The sequence below is a fragment of the Gymnogyps californianus genome, chromosome 8, assembly GCF_018139145.2.
Source record: "Gymnogyps californianus isolate 813 chromosome 8, ASM1813914v2, whole genome shotgun sequence".
Taxonomy (NCBI): domain Eukaryota; kingdom Metazoa; phylum Chordata; class Aves; order Accipitriformes; family Cathartidae; genus Gymnogyps; species Gymnogyps californianus.
This window is the reverse complement of record NC_059478.1, coordinates 17,867,496-17,889,273: the sequence shown is the minus strand read 5'-3', so window position 1 is coordinate 17,889,273 and position 21,778 is coordinate 17,867,496. Positions and strand designations below refer to the sequence as shown.

At 40.8% G+C, this 21,778-nt stretch overlaps 1 protein-coding gene across 3 annotated transcripts in view; it reads right to left on the bottom strand.

The window, feature by feature from the left end:
* TGFBR3 (transforming growth factor beta receptor 3) overlaps positions 1-21,778 on the bottom strand; it is a 127,776-nt gene that overhangs the window by 48,951 nt on the left and 57,047 nt on the right. For all 3 annotated transcript variants that reach the window (XM_050900678.1, XM_050900680.1, XM_050900679.1), the window contains exon 4: positions 5,720-5,857. In XM_050900678.1, the coding sequence (XP_050756635.1) occupies positions 5,720-5,857 (138 nt within the window). The remainder of the gene's footprint in view (positions 1-5,719; positions 5,858-21,778) is intronic.

Here is a 21,778-nt window from a genome sequence, read left to right as displayed (position 1 = left end):
TCATTCAATCGCCTGAATAACTAACTCAGAAAAAGCTGAAGCATCACATCTTAAATCAAATATTATATCAAATCACATACGTAGATATTTAAGGGTTTTTTGGATCCATTCTAACAGTGATTTCTGCCAGGAAATCACAAAGGATTGGGTCCCTTCCTTCATTGATTTAATTCTCACTACTTTCACTTGCCCAGTAAAGACATTCCTAGGCTATAAAAGCAATTGAGAAAGCTACCAAATCTAAAGAAAAAATTCACTTGCTGAGTAGCACCTATAAAACCCTCTTTCTGGGCAGCTTCATAAAACTTCTGGTTTTCTGCCAAGACATGTTCACAATAAACTGCTTTTAGGGAAGGAGAGAAATAATGACTTGATGGAAAGGGAGGAAATTATTTTGTTACAAAAACTTAAAAGTGGGGTGGCAGGAGAGGTCTGGTAAGGTTTTTCTGCAAGACTGACCTGCAACAAGATCACAGGTAAAAGCATTTTCTACAAGTGTTGCCTAACTTATGTAAAATTGCCATCTGTTGTAATCTAACCAGCCTAATCACCAGTGAATATGTCCTTTAACTTCCTCTCCCACTCCCTCTTTACGATATAATTTTGGCATTTATTTCCTGCTGAGGTAAAAAAAAAAAATATTTAGAACAGATGCTAAGTATTCCCCTTGCTGAACTGAGCAGACCTTCCCACCCATGCACTGCTCTTCTGAGTGATGAGAGGGCTAATGATCCAGCCCAGGAACATCCGAACAGAAAATGCCCATTCCCAAACTGTTGTATTTTTGTGACATGTAAAAATATCCAATCAGACTAATATGACTAGATACACCTGTAATCAAAGCGGTGATTTTCAATTATTTAGGTCAGGCAGAGTTCATGCACTAACCCATTTCAGGTATTTTCGGGTTAAAATACCATGATACTTAGGTATATTTATTTTTAACATGATAAGAATAAACTCAAGACTTTACTAAAATCACAATAATTTTCTCAGCACCACCTTCTTAACCCATCAAGATATATATACAACTCATGCAGAGTCTGAAAATAACCCTGTCTATGCCAAATGTATTGTTAACACCACACTATGCAGTCACCATATATTCACTTTTCTCTCTCACACACACAGAAATTTATGTCAGGTTTTTATCAAGATGCCAAAATTTTTTCTTAAGACTATTCACTAGTGTTATTTCTGGTTTCTAGATGGGGAAAGATGCCCTGAGAAGCCAAATGACAATACAATAAGGCAACAGACTAGAAAAGAACAACTCCCTTTAGCACCCGTGCCCCGCCTCAGATGGCTTCCTCCAAAGTACTGTCACTCCGTAAGCATCACCCTGCTTACATTCAGTGCCATGGGTTTGGAAAAAAGTCTTCAAAACATAACATTAAAAAAATCCTGATGCTAACAGAACACAACCTTTGGTTTGGTTGGGGCATGCTATTTAACTTTAATGATAATTTATTCCACTGTGAGGTTTAGCCACCAGGAGACATTTTGTGAAAATGAAACTGTGAGCTGCCTCCATGAAGATAAAGCATGTGACAAGTCACTGTGCTGAGTGAAGCTATGTGCATCACATGATAAAAATAAGTGCAAAACCACATGTATACACCAAATTTACATTTTTATACTGAAAAATGTTTACCAAGAAGGTATTTTGTGCTTCCCTCTATGCTATAACCATACACTCAAAGGCTGGATTTTCTCCCCCATTCATTTTAAACTTCTGCCTAATGGAGGACCAGGCCCAAGGCAAAAATCCAAGCTTGAACTATATGATAAGAAGTTAAACTCCAGCCCAACTCAGTAGTACTGTATTTTCCTGGTCTTTTAGATATGTGATGACACTAGCTTTAAATCTTTTCATCCTTTCCTTCAAATAAAGCAATCTGGGGCAGCTTAGCTTTAGTGGAAACTCAAACAATGAATTCACAGAGCGAAGGTAGCAGACCATCCTCCTAATGAGGACACTGAGAACACACAGCCCTAACTCTACCCTCTGCTCCAATATAAACATCATTTAAGCGCAGTGTGCCTTAGCTTCTCCACCTGTACAATGGTACTAACAGCACTTTACAGAGTGCTCTGATTCATTATCTGCTCATATCCTGGAGCTATCTTCTTTGTTAGAAATAACCTTGGATCTTCTAATACAATTAATTCATAATTTTTATCTATTTATTTATTTATTCAAAACACACCTCCCTGAAACAGTTTAAGAACTTTATAATGATGCTTGACAGGGAAAAAATAATAGCTAGTAATAAAAAGAAATAAACAGCTAGGACTTCACTAATGGTTACATGATCCTTTAACTATAAACTTTGACCTGGCTCTAGGGGTGTTGTCTTTATCAGCAGTAAGCCCCAGAAGCTGCCATTTAAACTTCTTTACACTACTCACCTTTCTAACTAGGGATGGATCAATGAAACAGCACAATTCATACTTTACATACAGTATATTAATAAAATTGTGAATGAATGTATTGTATGAAAAGTCTGAAGGAGAAGCTTGAAAGTAAATGATTACCCTGCCCGAGGCTTCCATAGAGACAGACACAATAGTTATGACACTCCTATGGTATGTGTGACACAGAGTTGTTTTGAGCATAGAATTCATAGGCATTAAAAAAGGTTTATTAAATTTGAAATCTTTTATGATTCAAAATACTCTGTTTTCTGGCTTGGGTATACATTTAAGGAGAACGAACAAGACAGAGCTGCAGAAGTACATGGATAAGCCAAGTATTTTCAAACAAGGGCCAAGGAAGTGAGCTCTGCACTCTGCAGCCCTTGGAGCTGCTATTTACACTCCTAGGCTCAATTCTCTGAAACTTACTGATGGCTCTGGCAAGGAGGCAGGGAGCCTCTCCACTACTAGAGTAGAAGCAGTATGTCCATCTGCCCCACAACTCACCTGAAACAAGAACCCTTGATTCTTCAAAGGAACAGGCTCCTCTAGGCCAGAGGCAGTCCCAGGGATTACAAACTGGCATGGCCCAACGCAGGCAAACAGCTCTGCTGCAAAACTAGAGCCCCTTGATTTCTTTTTGGCATATTGCACTTGCCCACAGGTGCTGCTAGGACTTCCTCAGCATTTCCCATGTTTTCTGTGCTGCATGATTCTGTGCTCTTTTTTCAGAAAGCTTTTGGGAAAACAATGCATTTGTCCTTGTGAGCAGAGTGGAACTGTGGAAAAGCAATGGGTGATCACCACAGTTTAAGTTGTTCAGCCTGTAACCTCATCGTCTATCATCCCAAGCCACACTAGCTACTGAGAAACTGGTACACGAAAAGTGGGAAGGCTGATGAGCCCCTGATAAGACACTGAGGTTAGCTTATGTTTGCAGCAATAATATTGCATTAGAGAGAGAACACAGAGAATGAAGTTCTGGAGAGAGAGTGACTGTACAGACTAAACTGGGAGAGGTAATGGTGGATTGGTACCCTGGCGTTTTTTGTTCTTCAATCTCATTCTTCAAGCTCTTTATAGAAAAGAAAAATAGAAACCTTAACATGGTGGAAGGAAGAATACATAAATTATATGGCACTTGAAGAGATCCAAAATTGTTATGGAGAGCTATTCAGACGTTTAAACATGATTAGGGATGGGTCACCATTGAGAGCCAGTTCACCCCTTGCAATCGAAAGGCAAGCTTCCATATCTGCACAGCTTATGGGGGGCAGTGTTACCTCAGCGCCACAGGCACGTGCTGGGAGGATGGCGCGAGGCACCACAACTTTCAGCCCTTACCATGACCAGCAGCACCTAAGAGGCTGGAGTACTGAGAGGAGGTATTTCAGTCCCACCAACAGAGAACTGAACCTGTAGCATCTACCAGGTACTCCTGCCCCACCTGAGAGACAGCCCACCCCCTCCTGCAGCACCAGCGGCCAGGTTTACTGGCAGTTCCTGAGGTCAGGCAACTTCTTGTTTGGCACGAATCATGAGTGCTGCTGCTCACATTTTCAAGCCTGTTTTCGTAACCAGGAGAGCTTGAAACAGTTTTCTGAAGCAAACACTTAGCTAATGGTACAGTTTTGGCAGCTGAGGCCTTAGGCACATTCCTATTGTTCCTATGCCTTAATGCAGCCTGCTGAAGCCCCACTGAGTCAAACCAAGCAAGCGGAGCAGTCTGAACACAGGTGCAGTCTGCTGAGCAGAAGTGGCTGGCTCTCAGCAGAGCACCTCTTCGCTCCCAGAGGCAAGGTGAGGGGAGAGGGAAAATCCTGGAGGAGGAGGAGGAGGAGAGGGGAAGAGATAGCTGAATACAAACTAGCCGATATGAAATGGGAGCGATGATGTAGTAATAGTAGGATGACATCAAAACTAAACTGAAAGTAGGTCCAAGACTTGATTAACTGATGAAAGGTGCTGTTTCTTTCAGCCAGGAGAGGAGTGAGGACTCTTAATCACACTGTTGTTCATCATCTTGATCCTCATTTTCTGAGCAGACCTGAACTGTACTGGTTGCATTAAGGACATATACCAGGAATGGTTAACAAGAAGATAACAGTCAAGAGTCTCTAACACAGTAAGAAGAAAACCTAAGATTGTGAATACCTTACAATACAAACAAGCCCATGTTCTTTGCACCAATCAGTAACACACTGTACTGGAAACAGGATGGAGTCCTTTAAAGTTCAAAACATCAAGGGTACTCCTACTCTGGTACCCTGATGACAGGAAAAAGAAAAACAATCCCAGAAAGCTTCTGGTGTCCAGCAAGTGATAGGACTTTTGGTGCACTTAATGGTGTCACCACCATATCAGGTTAACAGAGAGCAGTGTCCCTTCCCAGTGTGCTAATGCTGCAGCACCGTCCATCCTCCTCTCCAGCCGATGCACAGTGACACCATTAAGTTCCCATTGGGTACTGCAGAAAGTCTTGCCTACCACTGTCAGCTGTGCTGGAGGAGCAAAATTAAACCCTATAAGGATACAGCTAAAAATAATCAAGTTTAGTTCTGCAATTAGAGTTGAATATAGTAAAAGCTGCAACTTTATTAAAGACAACTCATGATTAGACATGATGTCACACATTAAAAATTTAATCCAAACAACTTGTCTGTTTCACTACAAATAGCAAACTTGAATGTCCTGGCAAACTGTAAGGACATGATTTACAAATACTAGGTAATATTTGGAGCCTACATTATAAGCAGTGCTCCAGTCTTTCTGAGAAATAGAAATTACTTCATTCTGGGCTTAGCTCAGTCATTTCAATAGACCAAGCTGCATCAGAGACATAAACCGTAATTGTACATGTTGAGCTCAATACATACAGATTTTTGTTTTGGTCACAGACCACACAACTAGCATTCACCCATAATACTTCCCATTGCTTTGAGGCTTTTTGCATTATGGTACTATTAAACTTCTAATCAGGACTGGCAATCTGTTATAACCTCACAGTTTTTTGAACTGGAATGGCTGCTAGTGTTAATAACTACAGGATATGCAGATTCTGAAAAAGCAGTTTTGTTTTCTTTTCCTTGAATTCACATAACAAGTAATTGGGTACTTTTTCCAAACTGCTTTGCCCTACCACCTAACTGTTCCCCAGAGCCCTACACTGAAACTTGACCTCCTGTTAACTTGTTTTTTTTAATGTATGTTTGAAAACTTTCCAAATGAATACCATTAATTCTATGTCTTGTGCAACAAGTAGCTATGATATAGAGCAGGCCAGAGAACTGTGTATACTTACAAAGAAAACTCTTCGGATTCCAGGTGCCAGTCTTTCTGTTTTTAGCTTCCAGACCAGAGGCAAAGGAGAGTTGAGAAGAAACACCAGAGGCTTCTGGTGAATATGCACTGATGAAATTGGATTCAAATGTAACGTGACCTACAGAGCAACACAGAAATATATTAATACTTCCTTGTAAGTTTCAAAACCAAACTGGAATTTGAAACAATGAATCAAAGGTCATTTTTATATGTATTATGGCTTTCAGCATTCAGATCTCTTGACTCAAGATTATAGACTAATCTACTTCCAAAAAAAGCAGTCAACAGAGCACAGATAATATAAAGAATGAAATAGTTAACATTTGTGCTCTATGCTTGCAAAGCACTGCTAAAGTGTTTAAGAAAACCTTGGCAAATGCTGATGAAAAATAGCTTATGCAAAAGGTCAAACCGCTAAGCTAAGAGTTGGAGAACAAGGAGATAAAAAGAATTGCAAAGCAAACTCCGATTTCTGGTTTCTAGATGGTAGCCTACAAAGCTGGCTTAGAGTACAAACCTCATCTGCTGATGCTATTAGGCCATAAATCTAACCTGCAAAACAAATAAAACTAAACAAACAAAAAACAGGAGGAACAAATCCAGAAACACAAGCGAGCACTACACTAGTTTATGGAAGGCATTCCAACAGAAATTTTAACATGTACTAGGGAAAGAAAATGCCTGTCTTCAGGGACTAAAAGGATACATGGGGAAAATGATCCCAGGAAAGTGGACATCACAAAAGTGAGGCAACCTGTTAAAGGTGATTTTTAAGCCACCAGTTTGTGGTTGCTGGAAGCCACTCCTGCCCAGCTCCTCATATCCCAGTGCAGTCCTTCTAGAAAGGGGCCGATGTGGGGCAAAACCCTAATGAAATGTATGACGGAGAACAGCCTATCAGTTTTTAGCATATAGCAACTTGTAATTGAAATAATAGTGGTTTTGCAGTATCTAATAAGCTTTATAAGCAGTCAGCATTTGGCTTGATAGTTCATCCTGCTTTATAGGAAAAAAGCTTTAGTGTGCAATGGAGAGATGATCTATCACACAGACTAAGCAGGCAAGCTGACGTCTCACAACAGTGGGTGGCAGGTGGGTTCCCTGACAGGACAGACAATCACAACTCCTTCTAGAAAAGGTATACAGGGAGAAAACATGAACACAACCACCAACTTGAGTGGTGGCTCACAGAAACGAGCATACAGGTAATTCAGAATTAATTTTGTCTCCTGCTAGAGTATTTGAAAGGAAATCTGAGACATGGAAGCCACTACATATAGTTTATTGCATTATTCTTATATGGTGGTAAGCATCAGCTAGTTTACCATTAAAGTAAATGCAGATTCATCTGGCAAACTAACTAGATGAAAGCTAGAGACCAAACTCAGTATTAGGTACCTACTACTGTTGAAAATCTTTCCAAAACAAAAAGTTAGCTTTCTTTTTTTCTAATTTTTATTTTCTTCATCCCCCCCCCCCCCCCCCCCAAGTGAAAAGTTCACCATCACTGCAAAGTGAAAGTCAAACCTAGGTCTCAGGTCTGACAGACACTTGGAGGAGAGCAGAAAGACCTTTTTCTGCCACTTAAGAACTTGTGAAAAAGCTAGCAAACAACTGGCTGTGTTACCACGCCAATTGGTAAGCAGATGCTTACATGCAGAATTTACTAGATTCTTAAAAGCCACTGAATGAACGTGCCTCAAGTCCCCACAGTGAAACAGATGTCAAATCCCATAAGCACATCTCTGGGGGCACTGAGGACATCCCCGTCTTCAACTTTGTTATGCTTGATTAAAACTTGTTGGAAAACTGATATTAAAAGAAAAATTCCATATTTGTACTAAACCCAAACTGCTTTAAAGAACGAGCACCTCTTCTCTTCAGCAGCCAGGGGCAGTGCTAGCTCTGCCTGGAGGAAGGCTGGGCACCGCCACCTTCCACCCAAAGGCAGCCACCTCTCTCACTGCTTGGCCTCTCCTGGCAGGAGGCCTAGTTGCATTTATGCAATTCCAAAAGAAACTATTAAGTACCATAGATTACTATGTCTTCCAGGGATCGCATTTCTCTCCACTTTCTGCCTCAAAAGAAAAAATTTAGGAAATTTTAGGAAATTGCATTTTAGGAAACTGTAGGGTGTTAACGCTCTGAATGCTGACAGGATGACAGAGACTTCAAATGACAAACGCTCATGATCTTAGCTATAAAAACTGCTTTACAATATCAGGCTATAGAGCCAAAATAATTCTGTTAGCTGAAAATAAGGGAGAAGATAAAATTATTTGTTTTACAAGGCTCCCACTTTGTTGTTCTGTCTGGAAATGGAGAGGTGAAAGTGGAAAGAAAAAGGTGTTTAGAACTGCTATTAAACTCACGGCTATTAAAAAGCTTTCATTAATTCTTGCGGTTTTTCAGCTGTAATCACAGCTAATTACTAATAAGCTGTTTAAACTATTAAATATAATTACCTTGTTCTGGGGTTATGTTTTCTTACAAAGCAATAAAAATACTGTAATCTAAGTTTACCAAAGTAGCCCAGTTATATCTTTTGCAGTCCTGATCTGGCAAATATGAGTTCAAATTTTATTCTGATATTTTTTCAGCTCCAAATAGCATAAAGTGCACTCAATTTTAAACTCCCTAAACTTCAAAGTGTCAAAAAGAAAATCTACTACACTAAATGGAGTAAATATTAAACACGTCCACTCTTATCATATGCATCCATAGCCACATTTTCACACCCAATGATAACTGGTTTCTTCTGATTCTAAAGGAAGTAAAGACTAATGTAAATATTGATGAATGAGCTGTAATATAGCTTTATGTACTTAAATAACCAAGAATATAAAAACAGTAACAATCTTCTCGCACTGGCCAACGGGGGCACTCAGCTTGGGTTTGCACCCTGGTTGTGTTTTTATTAGAATGTCAAGTCAATGCAAAGAAGAAGCCCCTATTAGAAATTTTAAAAAATTTTGTTAGTTAAAACCTCTGGTGTTTATTAAAACCAGAAATGATACAAGAAATGTAACACACTCTGAAAACTTCATCTCAGGAACAGCTAGGCCAAGTCCTTTGGGTAATAAGAAAATAGAGAAGTATCTCTGTTTCAACTGATCTCAGACAAGTTTATTCAAAGCCAACATCTATTAGACAAGACAGATGTTTTAGACTTCATGAAGATTTCTGCCTGTTGGTTTGGTCACATGAGAGAGCATATGGAGCAATCATACCACCTTAGTGAGAAAATCAGAGACTCTCTGCAACTGGATCTACTATCAGATTTCGTAGTTGCTATTCCTTTAGGCTTTAGAAATTAAATATGTATATAATATACACACATACGATTATTTCCATACATGCATGGAAATAATCAACAAAGTTTGAGCTGTATTCACAAGTGGTGATATATCTATCCATGCCTTTGGCTGGAACTATAGGATAAGTTATATCACATAATGGAATTTTCCTACATTTCTGCCTGAAAAGTGCAGACTGATCCTTAAAGAAAAGCTACACAACTTTAACACAAAATTAATTAATTTTTCAGAAGTAAATTAAGTGTTCCTGTGAAAATTTTCAGAATAAATGTAATTTTGCATTACTGCACTCCTCAGTTCGCTCATGAGTAAGACAGCAACAAAACATATAATGTGGAATTCATATTCCTAGTCCTAAACTTGAGAAAGAATATAGTTAATATGAGCATGATTCTGCAGCAGCTTCTGTCACTATTCCTTGGCATATATATTCCCTGTCACTATACTTCTTGGCACAACGGAGTCCTCAGCACCAACTTGCTTTTCCAGACTTAAAAAAAAAAAAACAACAAACCAAAAACCACAGAGCTGCTCAAAAACTGCTCAGGACCATCTTGGTCATCATATTTTTCATAATTCATTTTTGCTTCACAGCTAGCACTGATGAGGAGCAGCTGGGTAGCCAAGCCCAAATGTGACCATTCCCACTGAGAAGTTGTACAAAATTAACAGACTCCTCATAGTGTAACTATTTCCCCCCCTAATGTTTATGATTGCGCCCATCACTGTCTGTGCTTGACAATACACAACAGTGGTATCTACTATGGGAGACTTTTTCCTGGTCCTTGGAAAGATTTTCAAGCAAACTGCTAGGGAGTTACTAGCATTCAAGAGCATTTTGCCAACAACCTAGCTGCCAACCATATCGGTTTTACCTTGCGTAAGAGCAGTCGGTGGGCTATCACACAGAAATTTCAGCCCAAGAAAGATAGGCATGGTCAAAACAGCTCACCAGAGAGGCGAGAGGTGTTTCTGTGTGGAAGGTAGCGGTTTGAACTGTGGAGTCCAAGTAAGAGCCTGGACTTCGACTATGCACCAGAGGTACCCAAATGCCTCTTTCACTCCTGCTTTAGAGACTGAAGGGCTTAATGGGACTCTAAGGTGTTACGAGCTTATGACATTGACAAAAGCACAAGTTCCATGTTTCAGCTGTACCAGCACCTCCAGCGTGACACCATCCCTCTCTCTAGCTCTGCCTTGTTAAGCTTTCTGCTGTCACATCCATGCTCCCACCTTCTTGCCCCTTTGCTAACTTCTGGCATGGCTGCCTCCATCCACAGCACTGCAGTGGAAGATCCTCACCCTACTCTCTACAGCGATATCTCTCACCAAAACGTCATTTCTGCTAGAGTGCCCCCACTGTGGCTCTAGTTAAAGCATATATTGGCTGAATCCTAAGTGGTGCTCCCCTTCCCCCGGCCACCTTTCTGTCTCGTCTTAGCTCGTGAGCTAAGACTCCACGAATTAATAGAAAGGTACTGGATCACTTCAAACCACCAAACAAAATGTTTCTAATTAATAGCAGAAGAGCTAACTAGAAATTTTCCCTTTCTTTTTGTATTTTCACTGGCAGAATCCATATTATCAAATATTTATGTGAAGCATTGCCCAGAAACTCCATCAGAAACCAGTCCTACATGTGTTCAGCGCTGTACAGCTAGATATGAAGACCTGGTGTGAAATTCTGAGCTCATTGAACTCTGTGGTAAAATTCATTATTTTTCTGAAACTTCCATATAAGCTTTGTTTTTTTTAAATGAGGTATCTAAAAAGAGATATTCTCCATCCATTCTTATAGGTTCAAACAAGCTTATAATACACACACATTTTGTACTTCTCAGCAACATACTACCTCAAAGTCTTCTGCATCTCAGACAGCTCTATGAGCAGTTTGGTCAAACAATACCAAAAGAAAATTAAACCAGAATCATTACATGGACTAAAGCACTTTTAGGTCACCTAGTCCATTTAACAAGCAGCTGCTACTGCTCTGCCCATTTTATTTTTAAAACATATTAAGGGCCAGCACATTAACCAAGCAGACAGCAGCATAACAACAGTACAGGAAAATAAGTCAGTGTGGTCCAACACATCACCTCGCTCCCAGTGAAGGGCTCATTTGATCACTGAGCTGTTGCATAGCCAGCATTTTCATTGTGCAATCAATAGTTAGGCCAGACCTTCTGGACACATGTGTCAGCAATGGTCCTCTCAGCAAGGCTCAGCTTCAGCAGCTGTTTGTCAGAGCAAGTTCCTCTTGCGGACTCACGTCTGCCCTTTGTGGCCTCCTTTGGCACACACTCCTCCAAATAATACATGACTAACTTCTGAGGAATATGACAACTTGGTCATAGGTGAAAATTAAATATTAAAGCTATTCTAAAAATCTTACAACACAACCTACAAATTAATTTTTAAAAAGCATACCAACAACAAAGCATATAACTGCGACTAGGACACAAACCACAGAGTTCTGTCATTTTTGCTAGAATGCATTTTTCAATATAGGTTATAAAAACTGTAAAAAAATAAAATAACATAAAATAAAGACTTTAAAAAGATACCACATTTCATAGGTGCCATGTCTATCAAACTTATGTTGGCATTACTTAGCCAGCTATATTTGCATGTATTCATGCCGGTCACTACTGTCTGCACAGCCTGCAAAGAGTTCCTTTAAGGTCTCTAGCAACAGCAAGGTTAAGGCGGCTGCAGAGGCTTCTCTGTCCCCAGAGATCACAGTTTCATGGAAGGCTGAGTATCACCACAGAAACCAACTACAAAAACAGTCTACGGGCTCCTGCCCCATTACTCTGGTAAAGCAATTTGTACTACGTGAAAGGCAAGGGCACAAATGCTGAAAACTGATCAAAGTAAACACTGCTGTTAAAGTACCATTTTGTTTTGCTGACTTCAAGGCACCAAATCACAGACTCTGTGTTTTGTTCTAAAAAGATGAAAGTGCCAAGGATTCGTAAGGTTGAATTAACTATTCCAGTGTGAAGGCCTTTAGATAAATTCATAGCACATTTTCCAAAACAGCCATTACAAATTTGTGCTAATAAACCAGGACAAAATATGCTGTGTTGTATTGAATTACACTGCCCAGGCTAGGACAGCTGTTCTCTAAAAGAGAAGAGAAAAATGAATTTTAACTCTCAGATGATATAAACACATTTTCTGACTTACAAGTGATGCACTAAAGATGGATTTATGACATAACTCATTACTCAGCTGCAAAGATTAAGTTAATTAGTACAAAGCAGGCAAAATTTAGAACAGATATTTGAAAATGTATACCTATCACTGCCGTCTATAAGTGTTTTCACTCTTTTTGTTAACATAATATTTATAGGACATAAATTATTCTGGTATTGCAACAGTCAGAGAAACTAATATGAAGAAACTTATCTTTACAGTTCATTAGTGTATATTATCCAACATAAGAGGTTTAGAATTTCTACTGAAATTCACTTGAAAAAATATAATGTCAATACATTGGCTATAAAAGAATTCAGTCAAGGATTAACCCATCAATTCCCCTCAAGTGGTGGGATCTAGTACTGCACTGCTTTTCAAAAGTGTTTATCAATTGCTTTGGGAAGGATCTCCAGGCCAATTTTTTTCTTTTTAAGATGAAAGTAAAGAAAAACTATATTCTTTAGGCAGGGACTGTGAATTCAAAATGGAACACTCCCCACCTCCCTCATATTTTTGCTATGCTCATTGAATACTGTGTTACACATTCGATACCAAGCCAGCTATAGTAGATTGCAACATCCAGCTTTCAGCAGCCAACAGTTTCCGAGAGAGAGTTTGCTGATTTTTCCAAGAAACACAAAATATGTTCACATGGTGTTACTGCTTGAAGGTAATTTTGCTCAAAGGGTTACATATTTGCACTCTTAAATCAAATGATTGTACAACCGAGTTCCTATAAGCATGTGAGACCCACCACTTCCGTTCTGGGAAGGTTCTCCAATGCAGACTCTTTTATTCGTACAGGGCAAGCACCTACTTTTTTGAAAACTCACCTCAGCAATGAGACAGAAGATCTTCAGAACAGCCTCAGAGAAATAAATATCTCCAAGAAAATTGCAATGCCATTAAAAACAAGCACTCATACCCACAGACAGTTACTTTTTCTCCTGCAGAACTCAAAGCTGTGCCACCCTCGCAGCCCTTGCCAGAGACGCACCATGCTTTCTTCTCTCTGCCAGGCCAGCGCTAAAGGATGCTACTGGGGCAGGGACCTGCCCCTTCAGGATAGAACAGGGGGGGCTGCGATGCACAAGGCATACGTGGGGAGGGAAAGCCCTTTTCTTTTTGCATTACTGCCAGGATGAGGCACAACTCAGTCCTTGGGGAATGGGTCTGAGTCCCTGGTAGCAGCTACCAGATGTGTGGAGGACTGAAGTTTATTTCCAAGGCTCAGGTAACACACTAAACTAATTCTAAAATCAGCCCTTTGCTTATTTTATCCTAAATACATGGCTGCAAATGGATTGGCATTGCCTGGACCTTCTCACCCACACTCTACAGAGAGAATCAGATTGAAACAGCAGTTATAGCTCAATTGTGAAAATCATGGGAAAGATTCACCCCTGGCATAATTCCACTGAAGCTACTGGCATTAATTCAGAGACTGATGTGGTCCCATGCATTATCTTATTAAAAAAGAACACTATTGCACAATCTGCTGACCCTTATGATCTACCACCCAGACTGGAAAAATGGGCTCCCTCCAAAAGAAGGCAAGAGAACAGAAAGGTTGATAAGGACTACCCAGCTATGATCTACGGCCCATTGCACACTCTTCATTAAGAAGTACCGTCAGAAACCTTTGACTGAAAGGTGCTTGAAATCTCCTTTTTTTTTTTTTCTATTTGTCCTGCAACAGGGGCTAAAGGTCAGGGTGCGCTGTGCTAGACACAGACAATTCCCTCCCCAAAGAGCTTACAAATCAAGACAGAGTCCTGCACCATATGCGCACGCCAACATCCACTAACAAACTATTTTGAAGTATGCATGATGTTCCCAGAAGGCCACTTTAATGTGAAGATGCATTATTAATGATTCAGAGGAAAAATGGCAGCCCCAACGTGTGTGTTCAAGGGGAGACCTAAGCAAAGCTCCCTTCGCCCTCAGTGACGATGGAGCATCACCCCTGCATTTGGCACCTGTTACGCTCAGAGCAAAGCAATGTACTCAAATGGACATACTGTCTTTAACGAAGACCTAAGGTTTACCCTCAGAACCAGCTTGAAAACTGACCTGTCCATCCACTGACACAGTAGTTGTATCTGACAGCCTGATGAAAGAGTGTCCGTTAGAACAAAAGCCTAAGAGCTTGCAGCATATTCAAATATTATCTGTAGTCCTTCCTCCAGTCTAAGTTCTGGTACCGTTCTAAATATTAAATGATCAAGCTGAGGATCTGTGTAACAGGATGGACTTACAACACATTTAGATCTCCTCACATGGATTCGTAATGCAGCTGCTCCAGACAACAGACTAAAAAAGCAAATTACAAGTAAAATTTAGTACTAAAACATTATCAAATACATTATGCGTAAGAAGAGTACAGTATAGTACAGTAGCATGCTGTATGGCACTAAACATACTGCTCAGTACCCAGCAGCACAGTCATTTGTATCTGGTTCATAACCGATGTTTTACTGCACCAGTGATACTTTCTACTCAAAAGCGTAAGAATAGGCAACCGTGCTGGTAAGTTTTTACCAGAAATGCAGTGACTGTCCATTCAGAAAGCACCACAGCTCGCACAGCGTCAGAAAGTTCTGACGCAAGGAGACGTTACAAAATAGCGCTTCTAACTTCATGAAAATGTTGGACTATTTCTGCCCACAGCTCAGTCACATAATTTATCTTCAGACAAAAATGTAGCCAGTTAATTCCTAGTGTTCCAAAGTTGTTATTTTAAGCTGGAGCTGCCAAATGCAATCACGTTATGTTAGATGCTAATCATTTATGCAAATACCTAGGTAATAAAAAAAATTAGGACTGAAGCTATTCCTGATACAAATAACTTGGCAAATGGGCAGGACAGTTATTGAAGTCCTATTTGCACTAGGAAGTGGTATTACTTTCACAGTGCACGAATAATAAAAGTGAAAAAACTTGAGACTTTATATAAGGACAGCTATTTCAGAACACAAAGGGTAATAACTGTATTGGCGTAAGTCATATGTACACTGATAGAGCTACTTCTGTGACAATGATCTTAAAAGTATAACCCAAAGAGTTTACTGATAAATTTTACGTAGAGATCATACACACGTGTAAACTGCCTACTTTAGCTTCGTTTACCTGAACAATACAAGATTCAGCTTCCCCTGTGCATATATATTTCAATCCGGTTTTTGTGTCTTCAGTGTTATCTCATTCATTATACAGTCTGGAGAACCACAGTTCTCCTGAAAAATAAGATTTTTCAAAAACTTCTGGCTGCAGCAAAGAAAGTAGACAGTCTCTGCACAAGCATCTCTGCTCAGCTCTGCCAACCAAATCTAATCTTCACATGCTATCCCCACTTTGGGCACCTGCAGAGCAAGGGCTGCCCACAGCAACCAGCCCCACGGTTCGTTCCATGGAAAGCCCATGCCCACCAGTGCAAGGCTGGGACCACTTCGCCCATTCCTCCTGTGACCCAAACCAGACGCTCAGGCTCCCAAAGATTAAGTGAAACCATTTGTGCCATCTGCCCTTCCTCAAAGCAGTCAGGCTTCCCAGCACTTCAGACCTAAAACCATGACGTTTCGCTCAGCTTTGCGTAAATCAGTAGATGTCAATACTGTTCACATGCTGTATGATGAATCCTAAGGGGAAAGTCATCCTTTTATACATTTTGTGGGAAAATTTCTTATTGGCTTTAGATCTGTTTAAGGGCACAGAATCCATTCCCGTAAGCCACAAGTACGACATCTCCCCTACTGTTGTTAAGTGGCCTATTCACAAAATGGTATCACATCAGACTAAGTTTTACTTTAACAATTAAGACAGAAGACTCATGCGAAAAGGAAACATTTTCCCAGACAATATTCTCTTCTGCACTTACATGTACATATATTGCAGATCTAAGCTTTTGTTTGGTGAATCAGCTGGGCTGCAAAGTAAGTTTAATTTTATACTCGTCTTTCCTTCTCCCATCCCAAAACTATTACCAGATAGTTGTGTAACATAGTGCCCAATGCCCTGAAAAAACAAAGGCGGGCGGGGATCACTACTATGTTGGAGGATATATGAGTACATACTAAAAAGCAGCTCCTGTTGCAAAGAAAATGCTTCTTAAACTGACAGATAAAAGACAGACTGCAAACTTCTGCCAGGATCATTTTCCTTAAATGCATTTAGCGCATTCTGAGCAAATCTACACAGGCTTTTCCAGGTAAACACAAGGTTCCACTGCCTGTATTTTCAGCAAGTTAGATAGGTGCTAGGCACCCAACCAGAAATTACAAATTGCATTAATGTACCACTACAGTATTGATACATCTTGCCTCTCAAGAGGTCTCGTTAGTCATAGCTCAGTATGACACTAACCATGGGTTCAGAGACTCAGCGTTATCACTATCTCATCTCTACCAGGCTCTGACGGTAGACACAGCAAGGTCATAGTTCATCTCAACTGCAAAACACCATGCAGATGTAACATAGCACACGGCATCATAAGAACATCATGGCAAAACTGGAATCTGAATACAGAATTTTCAAATCTCAGGATAAATCCTGAACTGATGAACACCCTACTTTCCACTGTTTCAAAAGCTGCAGGTGGGGAAGGGGAAGAGGCTGAGACAATGAGGCTTCACAAAGCAAGAAAAGATTACAAACCAACATGAAACAGATGATGGAAAGACTGCAGGACAAAGGGTTATGCCATTTGAAAGCCCCCACATATAAAACAATTTGCTGCTCAAAGGTTTTGCGGCCAGACCACACATAGATCCAGATGACTGGAAAAAAACATCATTCTACAGGTGTCTTCTGGAGAGTCACAGTCACATACAAAGTGTATAATGTGGAGTTCACATTTTTATTGGACATGTAAAACTAAATTCTTGCTTTCCAATCCAGGGTAAAGAACAGCATGTGTGCATGAGTCATAAAAACCTGAAAACCTAAGGAACAGCACCAGATTTAGGAAACAGCTTTGTTTACTTTATTGTCAGTAACCCACGAGCCTGAGTAAGAGCTGGTGCAAGTGTGTGTCTAATACATACGCTCACAAATGGTATTAGAAATTAAATACAAAGGAAACTGCTTTCAGAAGATTAAAAGTAACTGTAACCAATACATTGTCTCTCTCTACTCCCCTGGGGCAGGTCTTCATTCTTCCCAAATTTTTTCTATTTTCAAACTTCAAAAAATAATCAGAACTTTACTCTCTGTACAAACAAAACAGTATTTGGGGAATATTTCAAATAATGAATTTATGATACTGACTACATGGAAAAAAAACTAAAACCACCAAACCCCTAAGGAACCAAATTTTCTATTTAATCAGGACTACCCATATAAGTAAGACTACTCACATCTGTATATACTTGCAGAATCAAAGCCATGAAAACTGACAAAATCCTCCAGAAGACATTACTGAGGCTGTCATGCAAGTATTTTCTTGCACAATGATGCCATTCCATGCACTTCTTATCTGCACTGTCTTGCTGATTCTTGCTTGAAAACAGATTTACTGAAGAAAATACTGGCTCGCTTTCCAGCTAACAGTGTGAATGAACTGCTGCTCCTTGCGTGCAGTATTTTTCCATGTAGCTTCAGGTGCATTTTCAGTGTCCAATTTACCTCATTGCAAGTATCACTTGAAACCCAATTAGTGGAGGAAAGAAGGCATGTTCCAACGGTCTATTCTGAAAATATACCTACAAAGCAAGTGCCACTGTGCTTCTCTGCAAAACTAATGTCATAGAAAGTCACATTTCCCAACAGGCCTCAAGACTTCACTTACATATTCGCATGCACTAGCATATGGTGTCTGTGCAGAAGAAATGAAGACTCTGCTTCCTTGGGTGATGACAGAAGAGTGAGCCAGACTTCAACCAGTCTTCAGGGTTGGAGAATGCCAGTTATCTCCGGAAAGGTGACAGATTTTAGTATTTTCCCCTCACTGATGAAGTTTGGGTCATCACCAAATATTACCTCTCATCTAGAAACACTACTGCCATCGTCATGTTTATCACATATGGCATGAGCTCCAATCATAATAAAAAATATTTTTGTATTATAAATTGCCATGGCAATTGTTAAAAGAGACACTATCAGCTATAAATTACCTATAATTCCTTCAAACTTTTTCAAGCAATTTGTTTCAGATGTTTGTACCTCATGGTGGTGCTATTTTCGCATCTTCTCCTTTAAATAACAAGTTTTATTACTGTAGAAGTACTCTGTTTATGTTTCACAGGGGAAATAAGAGACTCTTCTAGAGACACACAAACTTGAGTATATGATAAGTGTTATCAAAAGCATGATCTACATAAAAAAAATCCCAATTAAAACATTTGTTCCTCTTCTCATATCTTGCCACTGCAAGGTTTTACTTTTTCAGCTGATACAGGAGCATGGCTGTCAGGCACAGCAAGCTCCACACAATTTATGTTGGAAATTTTCCCCGATGCTGGGAGGTTGGAGGAGAACGACTTCATTAATTCCAGCTTTTGCTTCAAACAGACACTCTAGAGAACAACATAAACATGACCACTCATGACAAGTGTTGCTCCAACATCTCTCACACACACACACGCACACACGTACGAGCCCAAAGCTAGACTGAAACCTGCCCATTGAGTTTGTGATATAAACGGACTCCTGGAAATGTCATCACTTCTTTAATCACCTTTTCTTGCGGAAAGTAACTATAGACAAAGCAGTAATTTATAAATACTCCAAGGCATGTCAGATAGAAGCTTTGAGGAGGGAACTGGAGACCAAGAATGTGAATCACAGTTTATAATCAAAATCAAAATACATGCATCTGCCTGAAAGAATGTATAAGCGCATGTGCACAGTGTGCTTACACACATGCGAGCAACAGAGAGGGAGGAAGAAGAGTCCATCTAGTAAAGACAGCAGCAGCAGCTCCATTTCTCTCTACAATCCTGCAACAGCACATCAGTACCTGCGGGCACTTGCAGCAGAGGAAAACAAGAGAGTCCACTTTTCAGCTTCCAACAGGTCATTTTAAATAGCAGTCAGCAAAACCGAAAAATTTGAGTGATCAGAAAAGTCATTCTGGCATTTTTCTTTTTGAACCCTTTAGCCTTCTGTGGCGGGCCTTGGCATGGCTTCAGACACTGTTCCACGCAGCTGTCAAACTGAGAGCAGGTCTCCCTTTCTGCGAACAGCAAACAGTCTCGCTTCTAAAAACGGAAAATATTGAGCGTTTGCACAGCACTTTCCAAGTCATGAGAAGTCACTGCTGCCTCTTTAAGGGTAGACGCTCATCAAGCCACGCTCCTGCAGGACAGCAGGCTCTGCACAAACAGGCTCCTCTGGCCGACACATGACTTCCTCTGGCAGTTCTGGTAGGCAGAACTTGAAACAATTGCCAAATCCAATGACCAGCAAATCCTGAGCTGGCTAAAAACAACCCACAAAGACTGCAGTCCAGGGCAAACAAGATGAAAAAGCCACATTAAAAAAGGCTGGATTTTATGCAAGCACAGATGCTTCAAACTGCTAACGAAAAGAGGGGGAAGAGGATTGTGAGGGCTCTTTGAGAAATGGAGACTGGGGTGGCTGTTGGCTTGTATGTTTTTTAAAGACATGGCAATGCAGTGTCCATCAATCAAGGCAATTAAGACATCAGTGTCATTTTAGTGTATTAGCTGCATGGGAGTTGCAGCTTTCAGTAGACATGGCATCATCCGAGAAAGACGCTGAAGGATTACAGTTTCTATGGAGCACGCTGCCAGTATCTTTAAGGCTTTATAAGGTCTATCGTGTGTTTCACTTCTGATTCAGTTCAGTACTCGGCAGCCCAGAAAGGGCTCTTGGGCAAGGCTGTGGGGAAAGGGAGTAACAGCAGCCTGTGAAACCATCCTGGTGAGCCAGTGGAGCTACCACAGGCTGTGGGCAAGCTTTGGAAAATACCCAGGATCAAGAGATGCATGTGATGAAGGACTACTGCTTTCCAAGCAACAAATACAGGGTGTTCCTGGAGTACATCTGCCACAGCATCACTCACAACTTGACTCTGAGACCTCACTGGCACGGAGCACTGGTGGAAGCAGTAATTCATCTGGGCTTCCCGTTCATGATTTTCTGACGTGGGCCCCTTCCCTCGCTCTTACAAGTGGTATGCAAAACACCGTGAAAGAAGATTGTGATAAAAAGCAGCAGTCAACCTCAAGCTTGACAGAGAGGTTTGCAGGTGGCCAAACTAATTTTCCACTGCCACTGCGCAGGTCCTGGTTGGACTGATAACATTGCCTCTGCATGACTTTGTGAGCCATAGATCATCAAGGAACAAGCAATAACAGGGTGGAAGTGATCAAATTGATCTTGATGGGCTCAGCATAACAGGAGAGCTGGCCTGCATATATGAGGTTGAAGCCAACCAAGCGTTGTGGAAAATTTGAATGTTTCACACCCACCCAGACCCAGAGACGGTATCTTAAAATGTCCACAGTGGCCCACAAAAAACATGCAGTACAAAAGTAAATACCACTTCTTGGTAATGTAGGACCAGGAAAGATCTACAGGCCCCCTGAAACCCTGACAGCTGGGGAAGCGGGTGTGAGCAAAGCGTAGCGTGTCACAGCAAAACTGCACAGTCAAGCACAGGAAGCACGAGGCAAGAACTTCCCAAACGGCAAAAGTTGCTTCCCAAACTACCCTGGAGTCTGTCAACTCCCAATACTGAACTGGCTGGCTACATGACTTAGGGTGTCAGACTCCAAGTGACAAAGACAATCTTTCCCGAAAGACACTCTCTTGTTGGTTGACTCATGAAGCTGGATGAGATCAGCCCAGACTTTCACCAAACCTCTCCCACATTGTAGTCTTCTTTTTAGGGTTTACTTTCTCACATTTGGAACGAGATCCTTTGCCACCAAGTTACGGTCCTCTCATCTGAAGTCTCACCTCAGACTTCTCCATCCCCAGAAAGACTAAGCATCTCCACTACTTCCACCTCCTCTCCTTCATCCCCAGACAGACTGGGCAGCAGCATAGCCACCTGCACCACTCTTCTGTCAAGCCATCTCACTATAGGTAGTTCATGCCATTCCTGGTTCAAAAACCCTGCATATACTTGCATTGTCACTTGTAAGTCTGCTGCCGTAGTTACATGTCCATTACTGCTGCCAAGCAAAGGTGGTCAGAAAGTAGAGAGGCAAGAACAGCAAAATACCCCTGCAATGTTAGATCCGGTCTGTACCTTGGCAGAGGCACAGGCACAGGCACGGTGCTTTGTTTTATCTTTGAAAGTTTCTTCTAAAGCAGCAATTACTTTTCTTCAAAACAAAGGCCTTTGGCCTACCAGAAGGACCAAACATACCCACATGCAGCAGTGTAGGCTTCCCACCGTACCACAGTAAACAAGCAGAGGGCAGATGCAATGCAGCCTGGCAAACCAAGCAACATGTCCTTTATTTCCCAGCCTAATTCTGCACCATGTATTCTGGTCAGCTCACCAGAAACATCAAATTTGTACAGCCAAACGATCTGGCAGTGCACAGATC